At 44.7% G+C, this 17,971-nt stretch overlaps 1 protein-coding gene across 1 annotated transcript; it reads right to left on the bottom strand.

Annotated features, from left to right (window-relative positions):
• Positions 1–1,000: 1,000 nt before the first annotated feature.
• Positions 1,001–17,573, bottom strand: ppp1r21 (protein phosphatase 1, regulatory subunit 21). The gene is made up of 22 exons (XM_080536500.1): positions 17,298–17,573; positions 16,329–16,397; positions 15,648–15,794; positions 14,709–14,810; positions 14,435–14,599; positions 14,235–14,293; positions 14,023–14,117; positions 13,251–13,303; positions 12,904–13,053; positions 12,691–12,792; positions 12,491–12,579; positions 12,245–12,381; positions 11,255–11,347; positions 10,806–10,933; positions 7,650–7,802; positions 7,325–7,417; positions 6,725–6,985; positions 5,145–5,180; positions 4,773–4,889; positions 3,580–3,678; positions 3,335–3,463; positions 1,001–2,588 (listed from the first exon to the last, which is right to left on the bottom strand). Exons 1-22 carry the CDS (start codon positions 17,349–17,351, stop codon positions 2,559–2,561), a joined length of 2,361 nt encoding a protein of 786 aa, XP_080392626.1. The 5' UTR covers positions 17,352–17,573; the 3' UTR covers positions 1,001–2,558.
• Positions 17,574–17,971: the final 398 nt, after the last annotated feature.

The raw sequence follows: 17,971 nt of genomic DNA, 5'->3' as shown, positions 1-17,971 counted from the left end.
GACACGGTCACAGTCTGTTTTTGCCAGTAGGCCTATTATTAAGATGACAAAAGTTTGCATTTGATACATCAATATCAAACGTTGCGACGTTGTTGCAAGATGATTGCAACAGTTTCACTGTAGGTCTAATCATCTGGACAGTGGGATTCAGTATTAGTTTGAGTTTTTGAATTAGGTTAGTTTCAGTTTGATTTGATTTGCTCAAACTTTAGTAAGAGAATAATGTAATAATCAGATGCACAATATATAGGCTGTTTTCCGCTAGAACATGGTGTACAGCACTATGTACCAAGACTCAAGGAGACTCTTATAGTAAAATAACATGTATTTTGAGTAAACTGTAAGTGGAGAGAATATTAGAGGAATTGGATGAAGACAGGGTGTGTCTGTCATGAGCCTTAACCCAGCAACTCCGTCAACTAGGGTTACATCAGTAATTACAGGCAATGGGAAAAGGAGAGACCATAAATTATGTGCAAAAAAGAGGACCTGCAGATAGAGAAAGAGTGATGCACACACACAACAAGCAGATTCAGTAATGCTTTGCAAATGTTTCCTTACAAGATATTCTGGATGAGTGGGGGTGGATAAACTGAGAGCAACGCAACACTTTTCAGTGAGGGGGAAGTGGAATATGGCCATAGCCAACCCACAGTACAACACTGCTCTGAGGTTCTGTAGCCTCTTGGGAGCATTCCCAAATACAGAGGCAAACACAGAGGGACTATTGGGATGAGGATGGTATGTGATAGGCCACTGAACAAGTCAGCCTAGCATTGAAGCTGGCAAAAGAAGTCAGAGGGCCGTCATTCTGCTGTAACAAACTAATATACTGTATTATGAGTTAATGTGTCTTTTCTAATCTTTGCCTGGATTCTTCAACGCCATGACATTTATACCATCTGGTGCATAGTTATAACAGGGAGTAATAACTCTTCACAACAAATAAAAACAAGACAATATTGAGCTGTAGCTCTTTTATTTTCGTTTACCTATTCAATAATATGTGCACTCTGTCGGACAGATTACATTGTGAAGACACACATTAGTATGGTTGGCAAACCACTGCAATTCTCATCAGAAAGGTGTAATGACAAGTAGAGCACACATGATTTGTGTTACATTTGGTGAATTACTGAACAGAAGAGGGTTTACAGTATTTGTTTTATTTGCTGTTAATTGTAAACAGTTGTTAGAGAAGTCAATTCTCTCTGCCAGGATAGTAGGTCTGGGTAGTCCAGATTAGCCAACACACCATAATACATTTGTATGGGTAAAACAGTAATATACAGTAATTACTGAAGTTCCACGAGACATAGCAGTGTGTGCATTGCCTAGCATTAGACAATTGTATTGAGCATCTCTGGAACAACAAATCAATGCATGTGTAATAAGCCTATAATTTTCGGTTGATGTCATCCTGATCTTCATCAACCAGTCAGTTCATTAGTTTGTGGAAAATACAGTTTGAAAACATTAGAATAAATGCCTTTGTAGTATATTTCTTTTAAAAAGTAGACAGTACAATAAATGTACATTTAACATGATTTAAATTCAAAGGAGCGTAATATTCACAGTAACCCTTTTCTATCCATACATGATACAGAGGTTGAGACTGCTGTTCTCAGGGCACATCCGTACACTCTTTGGTGATAAAACTACTACAGACCTAGGTTACAAAGACAGACAGACAGACACAATTTTATGAACTCTACCAAGTCTATCCTACCCCATCCTCTGGCTAATAAGGGCATCGAGTGTATATATCCTTCCAGAGGGTAGACTGGATACCTAGGTGAGGAATGCATGGATGTGTGTGTGTGTGTGTGTGTGTGTGTGTGTGTGTGTGTGTCTGTTTCATTAATTTGGCACTCATTCCTCCATTGTTGGGGCAGCCCTTGTGTAACCAAAGACTGTGGTGTGACTAGGTGTAAGGGAAACAATTATGTCATGAACATAAGCCCTCACAATTGCGCAAATATTCACTCATCTAAAACTAAAATGGAATTTTCAGTCCCACTAAATATTCAGTCACACTCTTATTTGACAAATAAATTCTCTTGCATAATGAAAACCTACATACCGTGACATTGTTTACTCAACTCAAATGTTCTCATGTTTCTGATCTCTGCTGACTTAATAGCAATATGAACGGGGTCCGTTTCCATTTGTCTCCATCAGCCCCCCTCCCCCTCAGCACATACGCACGCACACAAATGTATTTATCCATTCATCCTTTGGGGGGGGGGGAAGCTTTTTATAATTTCTCTCTCCCTCCCTGGGGCCCAATGGTCAAGCAGCTGCTTTCCTTCGAGTGACAGGAAGCATTTGACAAATAACATGTATTATCTGTTCAGAAACGTAGAAAAAAATCGCCTTCCTTTATCAGAGAGATAAACCTCATCCCCCAACCCACCTCTGTAGTCACTGACGGAGGAGAAGTCTGGAGGGTTCCTTGTAGCTTCTCATCCCAGTGATGGAGGTGACATGACTGGGTGGCTCCAGCTCTTCCCCCAGGACGTCCTGGCAGCCCTACATGGAGCCTACTTGGACAAACCTTACCGGCCTTTATTCTTCTTGGCATTTCCCTGAAACGTGATTAGTTTTAGATAAATCATGGTAACTCAGTAGAATTTCCATTGAACAATTGACAATACATACCTATTCTATTACAACCCTAAACACATGACACCAGCCTACATAAATACAATTAAACAATGGAGGTTAAGCAGAAGGGCTAGCCAAGACTTTCAACACTTCTAATTTGATACAGTACTTTACTCTGGAGTTTTTTTTATGCAGTGACCATCAGTAAAGAGGCAACATGGATCGGTCTGACTGAGTCATTATAAGTTATGTTTCATTCACAGCTAGATATTGTTGTTTTTAAATCACACTTAGATTGCATTAAGGTTAAATAGACGTGGTGGATTTCAAGTATGTTTCTTACTGGGGGCTAAGATGGAAAATCAATACCCTCAGAAGAAACCTTCTGTCCTTCCACTACCCAACACACATACTTTCATCTGGGGGTGATTAACAGGCCTCTCCATTTCAGCAGCCGCTACTTTAACGACTCCAGCAGGTGCATTTCCTATATTCCCCCCCCACACACACACACACTTCCTGTTTCCCTCAGAAAGGAATAGAAACCCTTGCCATACTGATTGCCATATGGAAACTTTTATGCAACACTCCCCAGCTTGTAACATTTCCTAAAGCTGCCATGACAACGCTTTTTTTTATTTTTTTATGATAGGATTTTGTTCATTTAATCCCTTTCACAATTGAACAAATCTTTGTTAAAATAGAAGTGATGGTTTTTCAACTGTACCTTGCTGCCCAGTTTAAGTGTGTCGATCTCCTCTCTCTGCTTGCTCAGTGTCTCATTCATGCTGCACAGGTGGTCACTCATCATGCTCAGCTGATCCTCGTAACTCCTCTTGGTAGTGGCCAGCTCATCCTACAAGAGGAGAGGCTGTGGTTATGTAGAGCTACAGTGGTTGTATACTGTACGGGAGAGCGTTGGTGGGAAATGTTTCTACTCCTAGTCAGGACGGTCAACAACAAAAGTTGTACCTGCAAGCGTGTAATGTTCTGAGTGGCCAGCTTCACCTCCTCAGTCAGTGTCTCCCGAGATTTCTCTGCGATGGCTAGGCGCTTGGCCAGTGCTCGGCACTATGTAGGGAGGCAGTACAGGAGAAATGTTACTATACCAGCTTGTACACAAAATAGCTTTCTTTAACTGGAGATGTGTGTGAGTTTGAATTGACTTAAACCGATAAAGCAACTGGTAAATGGACTGACTTATATAGCGCCTTATTCCAAAGCGCATTACAATGGCCTCTCATTCACCCATTCGCACACCAATGGCGGCAAGCTACCATGCAAGGCGCCGGCCTGCTAATTGGGAGCAAATTGGGTTTAAGTGTCTTGCCCAAGGACACTTCGACATGTGGCCAGCCGGGGCTCGAACCGCCGATCTGCCAACCTTGCGATCATTAGACGCGGGCTTTACCTCCTGCGCCACAGCCGCCCCAACTGTTCTCATCCCAGTACATGGCTGCTGCATACTTGGTGCATCAGGGCACCACAGCCAGTATCAGACATGTGATTACTTCTCATCTCTGAGTCAGAGTCAGGAGTGGTCTCACTGCTGATACACAGCACAGACTGCTAGCATGTGGCAATGAATCACAATACATACTGTAGGATGTTGTTTCTATGGTTGTATCCAGATTTAGAAGCAACCTCACACAAACATAGATACATATTTTTTTTAAATCGAATGAATACTGCAATAACAATAACACCATACAATATTTAGTTCAGTGAGCACTAGGCACTGTTAAAAGTTGAATGTAGTAGTAGCAGTAGTAGTTTTCCCTAGGAAAACACCTTTGTCCATCCGGCTGTGAGAGGGGGATGTGATTAAGAGAAGGGAAAGAGGAAGAGGAAAGGCAAAGGGAACTTTGTCTCCTTAGGGCCACAAGGGAGGCTACAGCCGAATTGTCTGCTGCTGTTTCCATACCCATTTCCCCATGACACACATTGAAGGAGATAACCAAAATAGTATCTTATGTATGTATAAGAGGAAGGAAATTTGTGACGAAAATGTCAAGTGTTTTCTGTATAACTATTCTGGTCTTCACCAGCTTGTGCATGTGACACATAAATGCTACACATCCTTTAGAAAGTCACATGAAATAAGAGATGGGTAAGTGCTGGGGGTACACATATTGATGGTAGTAGAGTGTAACATCATGTCTCACCTCTGCATGGAAGTGCACAGCCTTGCTGTCAGAGACCTGGAGCTGGGTGGTGAGTTCTCCTACTCGGGCCATGTAGTGAGTCTTGATCAGCTGTTCCCTAGAATCCTCATCTCCCACCTGTGCATGCACATGCGCACACACACACACACACACACACACACACACACACACACACACACACACACACACACCCACACCGAAAAACAAATATGACCTATCATTAGTTTTCTCACTCACTCCACACATCCATTCATTCATTCAGTAAAGTGTAAAAGGTGCTTTACATTTCCAGTTTAAAACGATGGGACTGAGGCTGGCTAGCTGTTAAAAGACTCAAACTTCATTTTGTTCAAGATGAGCAAGACAACTTACATCCTCATTGGTAGGCGTTGTGGTCAACATGCCAACCTGATGATGGAGACAAACAAAGACAAAACCAAGAAACATATTAGATAATTACTCAGAGAGCACACAAGAAATGTTTTGGACTGTTTACACACCAACCCCGGGTTCGTTAAAACGTCCCAAATTTTTACCGCAGTAAACAATATTACCACAGGATTAAAAATCACATTTTAAGGCTTTGAGGGAGTGGGGTGGGCACATTTTTATTTAAAAAGATTAAATGGAATTCGTCAGACTCTCGCCCCGTTCCACATCAATAGCGTTACTGAACTATGCTTGCATATTGTGTATATTTTCTGTGCATGATTAATAAAAAAAAAAACGAATAGTGCTACAGAACCGACTTTAGTTCTGTCCGTTAATTCACATTTATTTTAATGGGAAAACCTTTTTCACGGTTTTCCAAATGTTAAAAATTGTCTTTGACCCTGGGGAATGAATAATCGAATAATCGATTATTCTGACCCATCCCTAATACGTAAATGACAACAGTCAGGTGACAATTGAGACAACCAGCTCCAGAGTGCAGCATGAACCCTGTAAAGAAATCGGGTCGGGGGGGCGCTGAGGTGGCGTAGCGGACTAAGCGTCGACCATGTAACCGCAGGGTTCCCGGTTCGATTCCGGCCGCGGACATATCCTGCATGTCATCCCTTCTCTCTCTCTCTCTCTCTCTCTCTCTCTCTCTCTCTCTCTCCCATCCTTCCTGTCAAATCTCGACTATCTCTATCACAATAAAAATGACAATATGAGTGGGACTGCTCAGAAAAAAACATACTCCCTTTCTGCCACATCACCACCAGCAGCAGCAGCCAGTCAACTCTGGATTTCATTAGAGAGAGACGTGCTCAACCAGGGAGCTGGCTCAGCTGCAGCGTATAATAATACTCCCTACACTAAAACCTAAAACCACCCAAAAACCTATGTTATGTCTCCCACTGTCATGTGTCTGACACTCTGCCTTGGCTTTAGCACCAATGAGGAAGGTTAAGGGCGGGGGGTGAAGTGTGAGGGTACAATGTCAAATAACGCAAGTCTCAGGCCATCTTTGTAGGTTAAGGATGAAAAGGTTATCAAGAGGTTACTATCAAAGAAGATGCTGATGAAGAGGTTCCCCGCTGGTGGAATGAGCTTCCCACAGCTGTCAGAACTGCAGAGTCACTACCCATCTTCCGTCGGAGACTGAAGACCCATCTCTTAAGGCTACACCTTAACTGCTCCTCCTGAGACATCTACTACCCCCAGCACTGCGTTTCCTGAGACACCCGCTTTTCCCCTATACAGTGTCCCATAAGACTTCTACTGCCCCCCTTGTACTGTTTCTCTGTTTCTCCAGTGTCTATATATAACCAATTCTTTTGGTTGTTGTTGTTTTTTTCCTTCTATCACAGAGACTGCCAATGGCCCCGGGCCTGAGCTAGATTACTCTTCCTGCTGCAACTGGTGACCTGATGATTCACTTGCTTAGTCAAATGTATTGATTGTAAGTCACTTTGTAATAAGGCGTCTGCTAAATGCCAAAAATGTAAAAAATGCGGGTGTCGTACCAGACTGGTGCTGAGTGTGGCCTCCCTCCCGGCGCCTCTCTCCTCCGTCTCTGAGTCGTCCAGGTCGTGCAGGGCTGGGCTGGCCGGGGAGGGGGCAGTAAGCGGGGTAGGGTTCCCCCCCAGGGCTGAGGAGAGCTGGGCCTCCAGGTCTGTGATGCGCTGGGTCTCTTTCTCCAGCCGCACCCGCCCCAGCTGGGCCTCCAGCAGCCAGTGTTCCTTCTCCTGCTCCAGACGGGCGATCTTCTCCTGGCTCTGCTGCACCTGAGGGAGGCCAGGAGGGTGAGGAGGGGGGGACGGGGAGAGAGAGAGAGAGAGAGAGAGAGAGAGAGAGAGAGAGAGAGAGAGAGAGAGAGAGAGAGAGAGAGAGAGAGAGAGAGAGAGAGAGAGAGAGGGGAGTGGAGAGTGAGTTCGTGGGAAGAGGGTTGAGTAAAGGTCGGGCTGCGATAGAACTCATGTGGGGCAGATGGGGTGTACCGTTCTCCATCACTTATCTGAATGGGTAACCACATGATCGCCCCTTGAGCAATACAAATAAAGTCTCCTAATGAGATGGGGCCTGGGGACAGAGAGACGATAGAGGAAAAAGAGTAAGAGGAGCACCTGCTGAGTGAGGCCCTCTCGGCTCTCAGTGGAGCTGGTCAGGACGCGGCGGTTGGACAGGGCTTCTCTGTAGGGAACCGATTCTGGCCGAGGCTGGAGCCCAACAACGAGAGACGAGAAAAACATTAAAACACACCATTGGAGTTAATCACACGGCATTAGTTAATGCATATTCATTCACCAAGGACGGCCCCAAGCTACAGAAACATGTCAAGTGTAGTCGATGTCAAGCGCAGTCGTGTAATGCAGTTGGGTAGACTTACAGCAAAGGAGAGTAGCAGATACACAGTAAACCTTTCAGGGAACCTTCCGAGCGGGGGCCTACCTTCTTGATTACTTGCATGTACGCAGCCGCATTCTTCTTGTTACCCAGCATGCTCTCTGCCTGTAGGGGGTTGAGGGTCCCAGCCCCTCCTCGTGGACCGTAGCCCGTCGACGATGTAAAGAAATCCAGGTTGTTGCTAAAGAAAGTTGCCATCTGTACAAACAAGCCTGCATTAGGGCCTGCAACATTACAGCTAGGTACGGGCAATAAAACAGTATTTAACTATAACTGGGCCAAAACATCATAAGCAAGATACTGTAACTTCCCAATAGTTAAGAAAGGTGACAAAAATAATTTCAGCATTTAAAGCGTTTACAAGGTATGATCAACACAATAGTTTTACCCTTTAAAAATGTGAACCTTGTTTATGAAACCAGCTGACCCAGAAGACCAGCAATACCGTACTATAAGCACCTCACTTAAAAAAGCCCAGTGTGTGGACTGAAGGAGGGGTGGACAGAATGCAGGCTCAGGGTTCTGTGTATACACACTCCCACTAACCCCGTTGACAGAGTCTCAAATCATCTCAGCCCTCAGCACTTCCTATGCAGTCCTGGAACTGTTCCCATTGTAGACAGACTGTCCACCGCTGTCTCCAAATACACACACAGATACACAGACAGACACAGTCTGTGACTGTCTGGCACATTCATCAGGCAGTCAACAACTGTATAATTACTAGTGTCTCACAAACAAAACTTCATTCACCACTATTATGATAACATTTCACACCGAAACAGCTTAAAGAACTACATCTGAAAGCTAATGTATCATCGATACGAAGAAAACAATAAAACAAAACAATTGTTGTATAAAGCAGTTGGAATAAGGCAACAATATTTGTTGACTTTTTTTCTTCTTGAAGGAAACAAAACAACGGGGGAAATAGCCGGAGAAAGCACTGGGCAGCATGTTGAATAGCCTCTCCTGTTGCAAGTGAGCTGTCAAGCAGGAAAACAGGACGTTTACTTAGGAGAGACAACTATAAAACGCTTCAGTGGCAATGGCTTCTACAGCTGGACCACGTGAAGGATGACACCACTACAAGCAGGGTTCGAGTTATGTGGGAGCCAATGGGAGCTGAGCTCCCATAGAGATGGTCTGAGGCTCTCTGAGCTCCCATGAAGGCAGTAAAATCAAAAATCTGTGGGGGTCGCTAATAATACATTACCACAACTATTATTTGATCAAAATGTCAATGTAATGAATATTATTTAATTTATATTATCAATATTGTAAAATAAACACGTTTTTCAAAAGAACTACGCGCACCATTAATCTCCTGTGAATGACAGTTTGCCTTTGACTGCCTGCACTTCACCACCAAGACACCATGGGGCGCAGTAGAATATTGTGCAACAGCAAAAGGTTGATTAATCAGCTGTGCGGTAAACCGTTGGAACACACAGTGCACAGCTGATTAATCAATTAAACCAATAGAGTGAGACACCAGTTGCCTTTCAGGAAGTAGTGAGATCGTGCACCTAGCCTATTATTGAGAAGCAAACATTCATTAATTAGCTATACAGGAGTATATACATACAGTAGCTACCATGCCGCCCAAAAAAAGGCCACTGCTGCCGACCGGGTCATCAAGCCTAGAAAATGTCGGGTTTTTATCAAAGAAACCTGCTATGACACCTAACGTTAGCCCTGTTGCTACTACTGTTACTACTACTGCTGCTACTACTGAGGACTCTGCTACCTACTGAAAACAGACCACTCAGCCTACTGAAAACAGACCACTCAGCCTACTGAAAACAGACCACTTTGGTCTATCTTGTCTCCGTAAAGGTAAGGTGGCTTTTACTTTTTACTAACCTAGTGTACTAACCTAATGTATTTTTCTGTATAGCAAAAATAACAAAATTATTGGCCGAGATACATGTGTGACTATCGCTTTTATAGCTGTTGTTTCATGTGGGGCTGTTGATGTGGTGAAATGAGTAGCCTGCAGCTGTAGCGTCAGGATATGTTGGGATTTGAGGATGAGGATGATGTTTCTGTACCGGTACCGTTTTTAAAGTATCGATTTGTCACCGGTATCGAATAAAACCCAAACTGTACCCAACCCTAACTATATGTTTACATGCCAACTAATTAGCTAATTCATTTCTTTCATTTTGAGCTGAGGGGAGCAACAGAGAGACGGACAACAGGACAGCAACAGAGAGACAGACAACAGGACAGCAACAGAGAGACAGACAACAGGACAGTAACAGAGAGACAACGGGAGAGGAGAGCAATAGAGACAGAACTGAATGCACTGAACCTTTTTTTAATTCTTTGCATTATTAACACTGTTGTGTTATTGTGTTATTAAAGTGTTTAAGTGTTTTATGGTAAAGCATTATGAGTGGTGTGTGTGTGCAGGGTGCTCGTGAGTTGTATATTTTGGGGAGGGGGGAGACTTGTGTATGGGGGCGGGGGTCCTCACACAAAGGAGTAGCCTAGGGCCACTGACCACCTTAATCCGCTACTGCCTATAGCTAATTAAAACTTGTAAGTCCCATCGCTGTGTGGGCATGATTCGCGCGTGCATGAGAACATTTCGCACTGTTATTTTGGAGACCCCCACAGAGTTCAGCTTATAACTCGAACCCTGACTACAAGTGTCCAGGCCACAAGGTCTCCTGGCCATAAACCTCTCGCCTAAGGAGAGGGCCTCTCGTAAAAAACACCACTCCACACATTATACACTTTATTCACCACTCCAGCCTAGGGACTCGACACAAGGCCAGACTTAACAGCCACCGAGCACTGGACTGTACTCGCTTGACGGAGGTTAACATGTCTGCCAAGAGCTCTGATAATGCTGCAAGCACCCTTTACTGGACGGCTGGCGGTAAAGCATTCTCTCATAGCTAGGCCCATCTCGTCCACCTCCACCCCCTATCTGGGGTACGGCTGTAAATCTTCTGATATGGTCGGTATTTGTGAATATTTCCCAGAAGCCCAGCTGAGTCTCACAATGAGTAGTCATGTGAATGAATAAGCACTTCCAACAGTTGTTGCTGCTTTCTCTACACTCTACTGATCTTGTGTCCTACCATTTATCATATTTTTCAAACCATTAAACCTCCACTTAAGCTTAAATTATGAAAAATTGTGTGAAAATGACAGTAGACGTCTCGTTGCTGCCCCCTGGTGGTATACCTTGCCAGTGCTGTTGGTGAGGGAGCCCATGGAAGCCAGCAGACACTCGTTGGTGGTACGAAGCTTCTGAGTGACGGTAGGCAGCTCCTGCTCCAGACTGGCCTTCTGACTGTAGTTCTTGGACAACTCTACAGACACAGAGGGAGGAGAAGGTGAGGGCTTGAGAAGTATCCCTTCCTTATGACTGGAAATACCAAAATAGACGGGAATATCTTTCTGCTGACCTTATTTTTCTCACTAAATCATTCAATGAGTTTATTTTTTTAGGGGCTGCAAGACTTGCTTAAGCAAGCCCAACTAAATAATAATACATATTTTGAAGACATGACTGGGTGACTAAGTAGATCAAAGTTTAGATACAGGTCTATTATTCTGTGTGGAGTTGTGTTATCTTGGTTGTGATTGGCTGTAGATCAGGGGTTCTGTCTGCAGTGATTGGTCCTCCTCACCTTTGATGGTGTCGTGAAGGCTGTGCAGAGAGGCAGCCAGCTGGGTGAAGACCGCAGAGGAGCTGCTCTGAGGCATGGCGTCCTGTCGTACACCTGCAACACGTTCACACACGTTACTGCTGTGTCCCTGCAGACAGACACTCCAACATTATCCATCACCCATCTCAGACGCAACAACATGACCATTACTAACTACAGATGAAAGTAAAGTCAGTTCCTCTAATCATTTAAGCCTAAACCGTCAGTATTCTGCCAAAGACTGCATTACAGTTAGCTATACACAGGGGTGCACATAACTGGTGCGCCAGTGCGCATGCGTCGCCAAAATGCAAGCTGCGCGGCAGATCAGCCGCATGAAGGCGCTCTTGCGCACCAACATTTTTTTTTATTTTTAAGTTGATTTCAGTGTTTACAGAACAGAGCAGTGCTTAAAGAGATGTTCGTTTATATCAGTGTGTTTAAAGAACAGACATTCAGTTAGTGCTTAAAAAGATGTCAGTTTATTTCAGTGTGTTTAAAGAACAGACATTCAGTTAGTGCTTAAAGAGATGTCAGTTTATTTCAGTGTGTTTAAAGAACAGACATTCAGTTAGTGCTTAAAGAGATGTCAGTTGATTTCATTGTGTTTAAAGGAGTCGGACAGACTTTCATTCTTAAAGAGCAGTCATTTGATTTTGCATTTGTTTCTTTTGTTTTGCACACAATAATTTGGTCGTTCATCTTTATTTATGAATAAATGTCGTTTTGCTAATAATATATCCATGTATCCCTTTTTTATCCATCCTGTGGGACGGGTCGTGACTCGCGAGCTCGGGGAGCACCAAGCAGCATCCCTAGGTGCTCCTCTGAGCACTGGCCCCAAAAAGTTATGTGCACCCCTGGCTATACATACATACAGTCTATACTGTGTATTAAAGAAACATTATTTAAGGTTTTAGTTTACCGCTAAAAATGCCTTACATTTCCTCTAGCTACATACACACCACTTACTAGGTAAGGCAAGCAGGCTTATGTAGCTCTGCAGTTTCTCAAACACAGACGTGACTTTTCTCATGTCGCTCTGCAGCTCCTGGTTCTTTGTGGTGAGAGTGGAGGTGCACAGAGGTGCCGCGCACTCTTCCTCCAGGCTAAGGGAAGAGAGGAGCGTGAGGGCGTGCAAACACAAACAGAAGCGCTCGCATGCACGCACACACACACACACACACACACACACACACATACCCACCCACACATTACCTTTTCAGCTGGTAGGGAAGAATTTTCTGCAAAAAGTGGGTGTAGGAGGAGAAGTGATCGGCAAAGTCCATCAGTTTACCCACAGTCTCCTTCAAACCAACGAAACACAGTTAATGGTTAGTCGTTCACCACGGACAACCAAGCTCCAGGCTCCACTCCTGTGTATCCATAGCCACGGCCGTGTCCGATGAGGCACTCACCAGAACTGTGACCGTGTCCTCTGTGATGCTTTGGTGTAGTTGCAGTAAACCGTCCTCCAGGGGGCGCACGTAGGCTGCGTTCTCATGTAGATACTGGGAAAACTGGGTAGAGGACGAATGAGAGTGTCGTTAGTTTATACTCAACAAGGGATTTCATTTATCGTCACATTCTCCACATGGTATATCTGTACGGCTTGTTTGCCGTTCCCTCACCTTCTGGTTAAGCGGGGAGATGGGCTCGATGGAGGAGTCCAGAGGGTAGATGTGCACCCTCTGCTCAGTGTAGGAATGGAAGTTCAACAGTGCAGCTACCAGATCCTGCACGAACCCTAGGGCCTGCCCTGCCACATCTCGAGCCTTAAGCTGAATACAAGAGAGGGAAGAGAGAGAGAGAGAGAGAGAGAGAGAGAGAGAGAGAGAGAGAGAGAGAGAGAGAGAGAGAGAGAGAGAGAGAGAGAGAGAGAGAGAGAGAGAGAGAGAGAGAGATAGATGACTACCAAACCCAAACACACAATAGACTTCTTCAAGACTGCATCATTAGGATCTGCTTCCTCACACACCTGGTGCCTTCGATTGTGTGGGGGAACGTTTAGGCTGTTGTAGTCACTGAATTCTGGAAAAGGAGAGGGGGAAAAGGCCATGTTTAGAGCATATTAGAGCTAATATGGAGCCTGGGTTTGACTCACACTCAGCAAAGGAGAGAACAGGACAGAGCCTCTGACATTATATTTCACCTACTGTAAACACAGCTGAAGTGTTACAGCCTCCAATGACAATAGCTGTTCAGAGTAATACTGTACTAAAGTGATAGCTATTCAGTGTGATACCCCAATCCGCTTGTTAAGTCGTGACGTGTTTCCGGGTCCAACGTTGGCTGAGGCGCTGTCTTCGAAATGCCGAAATAATAATAATAATTAATTATATTTATAAAGCGCTTTTCCGAGGCTCAAATACCCTGACAATATGGAGAAAACGGGAAAGTGCTGTGTCCCTTGTTGTATGAATAGATCCGAGTCTAAAAAACGATTAAACTGTCATTCTACCGCTGTAGTTCACAGGTACTCTGGTGGAGGGAATTTCTGGTTTGGACTCGGAAATGGCTAAACGTCACTTTTGACGTCAGACTTAACAAGTGGATAAGTCTTACATGATCAGTGGTGCCCAAGGACGCATTGCAACCTTCTTATCCTAGATGGACACTGAATGACCACAACATGCACGTTCCTTATCCCAGATGGACACTCCCTTACAGATAACTCAGTAACGGTTTGTTTATACAGTCAGTGTGATGATGGTTGCAGAGTGAATGTCTAGTCTCACTGGAGTACTCACTGGTGTCGTTGAAGGGCACTTTCTCCTGGATGACGCTGCTGCTCTGTTTCACCTGTCTGTTCAGCTCTGACTGGCATCTCCTCAACTGCTGCTGACTAGAGAGGGAGATAATCACATTGTCCATCGCTGCATCATCCCGTAAGGTCCCAATCACATTATAAATCATACTCCCAAAGATACATCTATACTACAGATGGAAATAATGGGTTTACCACTCCTCGGTCCGCACTCTGCACTCTTTCGCCTCTCTCTCCAGAGTCTGTGATTTCACCTGCCCAGCCGATACATAGCATCGTCCGTCAACATTTAATCGTCTTCACCACTGACAAAAACATCATTAACCTCCACTCATTTACATCTTTCCGCCCGTCTGTCCCTCTTCTCGCTCACACACACGCACACACACACACACCTCTAAGCGGGCCTTGTCACCCTGCAGCCTTTCGATGGTGTCCATGTACTTGGTGGTGAGTCCGGCCACCACACCCTGGTGCTGCTCGGAGTCTCTCTCCAGCTCAGCTAACCGGGTCTTCAGCTGACCCTCCTGCCGCCGGTGCTGTTCATCTGCCTCGTAGAACTGCCAGAAACAGGAACAGGACGCCACAATAAACAATCATATATGACACGTGCACAAGATGCACAGTTGACAAGACCCCCTTCACCCATACCCAAAATCAGAGACCAACCTGGATGTGAAGTCTCTCATTCTCCTGGATCTTTTTCTGCAGGTCCTCATCGAAAACACTCTGGGTCTGTAGGCCTTGCTGAGATGGAGAGTCCCCTTTATTCTGATGGGAGAGGAGGAGACAAAGGAGACACGGTGTGCCTGTAACTATGACATCATATATACGGTAGTAGGGGTGTAACGGTTTAAAGCCCATTTTACAGTGCTTCTCATCGGCCTCTCTCCCATCTAACGTGCTCCATGTCCCTCTCTCGATGCACCCTGTTCCCTGTGTTTCTGACGGGGCTTTCACAGCACCAAGGAACCGTGCCTGTTCCCGTTCCGGAACCTCCGAACCTCGGTGCTGTCTGGCGAACCAGCCAGGCGTTCACACCAGTGTAACCGGAAGCATCAGCGCCATCAACGTTGGGTGATTGGTTCCTTGGCGGTGTGAAAGCCCTATCAGTGCCATGCTGATTTGCATCCTGCTGCCTTACATAACCATATCCTTATTTATTCTATTATTGTTGATTAGCATTCTGCTGCTATTGCTACTACTGACGCTACCATTGCTATTGTTGATTGTAATGCCAATGCCAATGCCGAATGACCCCGAAACCAATAATTGTACTCTGTGTACCTGTACATGAATGAATGAATGATATTTATTGTCATTGTAACAAGTACAACAACATTTAAATGCAAACCCTAGGTGCTAAAAAACAAACACAGTCCTAAGATAATAAAAAAGCAAGAATGAGACATAAATAGACATAAAAGGGGGGATATAAATAGGGGGATAAATGATTGGTAGGCATCTGAGAATGTATCTATTATGTGAACTTCTATACTTCTATACACTATATGGCCTATTCACAGGGGGGTATAGAGACAGGGGGGGACATTGACATAATAAAAGCAGTTCTGATTCTGATCTGGTTCTGGTGTTGTGTCTCTATACCTTGCTCTTCTTGCCCTTGGCCTCGCTGGTCACCAGCTCCTCCTGCAGCAGCTCCACCCTCTTGGCCAGCTGCTGGTTCCTGAAGCTGAGGCTGTCCATCTCCTGCTCCACCTTCCTCAGGCTCTGCTCCCGCTGCTTCAGCTGGTCCTGTGGGCATGGAGGTGGGCATGGAGGTGGGCATGGAGGTGGGCATTCAGAGACAAGTATGAAGGCACAGTATCATTTTCAAATACACAATGGACCTATTGCTAAGCCACGGCCCAAAATAGGAAATGTCCAATCATATCACAGCAAAAGTCAATACAGGCACAAAACTCAGACAAACAACTCGCTAATATCTGATGGTGAAAAGCTTCATCATCAAAAGCTTCGTGAAAAGCTTCAAGTCATCTTTAAAAAACATGTCTATTACTTGCTGTGGTAAATCAGAAATCAGAAATTTGCCAACTCCCGCCGTTGTAAGTCATTGAATGTCATTCAGTCACGGTCGGTCAGTCAGTCACTGTCAGTGAAGCGTTGTTTGTTTGTCCCAGTTTTCAAAGGGGGCGTGGCTTAGCTATAGGTCCATTGTTGAGATATTAACTCATAGAGTTTCCTTTAAGAAATATCCGGTTTCAATAGATAGTAATAACAACAACAGTCCCACTCCTGTGGGCAGAGTCACATTGAACGGTTCCATACCTTCAGTGTGGTGGTGCTGGCCTGCTCATCTACCACTCCCTTCTTCAGAACCTGGTTCTGGGCACGCAGCTGCAGAAACACATAGAGACATCTGGTCTACAAACCGACACACAGCTCTCTGGTCATCTAAACATAAATGCTCTGGAATTTCATGTGCTGTAATCAATACATGAATATTTTATGAATGATTACAATTACTGTACACTATATAAGGCACTTATATTTAATGTATCAGAATTGTATCTTAAAAGTGTGGGTTTAGGCCTAGACTACTGCTGCATGTATGAGAATATACTGAGTCAGCTACTTCAAAGAACAGGACATGGTGGAGAGGGGGGGGGGGGGTGCTCTTGTTTTACAACCGAACAGGAAACAGCATGCATTCCCTGTGCTGTCAGCTGACAACAGTGTAGGGGAGGAAACCTGGGTCTTAACCAAAGCTAGTCACTCTTCAACATCCTGTCTTTAAAAGGTTATCACAAATCAACAAATCCCTTATTTGTTTGAATTTAAAGATGATCTCGTCACAGAATCAATACACAGTTGGGTCTGGAGTTCAAGGGGGTCTGATCTTGATATTGGGTCTCGAGGCCTATGGTCTTTCATTCAGCTCTGATCTCTAATGTGTTTACTAAGCATCTCTGATATCTCTGAGCAGCTCTCTGCACCACAATCATAGGTGGATCATATGAACAGTCAGCAGGCAGATACTGTATGCTGCTGACAGGTCTTGCTGAGAGGCAAGCTCCTCTCTCTCTCAATGTGCAACTCCTTGGCTTGCACAGAGACACAGGAACAAAGGGGCGGGGGAGAGGGGAGAGACACCCGGAAAATCAGCCTTTGGTTGAATGATGATAGATAAAAAAGATAATTAATTTGCAATCCATTCATTGCCAACTTAGAATCAGAGATCGGATAAGGTCTAACTAAACCTATAGCTCAAGATAAACGCTTCAAATCGTCACTTACCTTGGAATACTCCTGTGCCAACTTGCTGTACTTTGCTTGCAAGTCTGCAGCCATTGTTGTTTTGGAGGAATATGTCACGTTATCTTGAACAAGCTGAGTTCACCAACAGAACCAGATCAACGAAACGAGATAACCAAAGCTTTGATACAAGCCACTCCCCCTAAGTGTCTAAGCCACTCCCACTTTGATACAGGCCACTCCCCCTAAGTGTCTAAGCCACTCCCCCTTTGATACAGGCCACTCCCCCTAAGTGTCCAGATACCAAAGCTGGCTAGCAGTGAGTTATCTAGCGATGCTAAGATGTTTTCACGTTAGCTGGTTACTAACTACTAATCAGACAATACTGTGTCATGAATCAAATGCTGGGCTATGTGTGCTAACTTTATCTCGACGCTAATCATCTGATTTTACTTATCTGAGTGGTAAAGCCACTGTCTTGTTTATTCCAATTTGCCAGCTTAGCTTAGGTAGCTAACCCTAACGTTGGGTGCGTTCGTAAACACGCTCTGGAAATCTGATCAGCACTCGTGGAATGCCTCTCGTCCAATCAAATGGCTTGTTTTCTTTATGACGTTGAACCCAGTGTGCGCTCCGGCGCTCTCGGGGCGAATTTACGAACGCGAAGGATATCTACCTTCCGAGCAAAACAACTCATCGCCCCCTGCCCAAATGTA

This window comes from Nansenia antarctica (genome assembly GCF_963989245.1).
Source record: "Nansenia antarctica genome assembly, chromosome: 1".
Taxonomy (NCBI): Eukaryota; Metazoa; Chordata; class Actinopteri; order Argentiniformes; family Microstomatidae; genus Nansenia; species Nansenia antarctica.
This window is presented reverse-complemented; position numbering and strand designations above follow the sequence as displayed.

Coding starts and splice junctions, on each gene's coding strand:
- ppp1r21 (XM_080536500.1), bottom strand. CDS start 17,351: ATGGCTGCAGACTTGCAAGCAAAGTACAGCAAGTTGGCACAGGAGTAT. Junction 11,348..12,244: donor AAGCCTGCTTGCCTTACCTA/GTAAGTGGTGTG, acceptor AACGTGTTGCAG/GTGTACGACAGGACGCCATG. Junction 4,890..5,144: donor CAACGCCTACCAATGAGGAT/GTAAGTTGTCTT, acceptor GTGCATGCACAG/GTGGGAGATGAGGATTCTAG.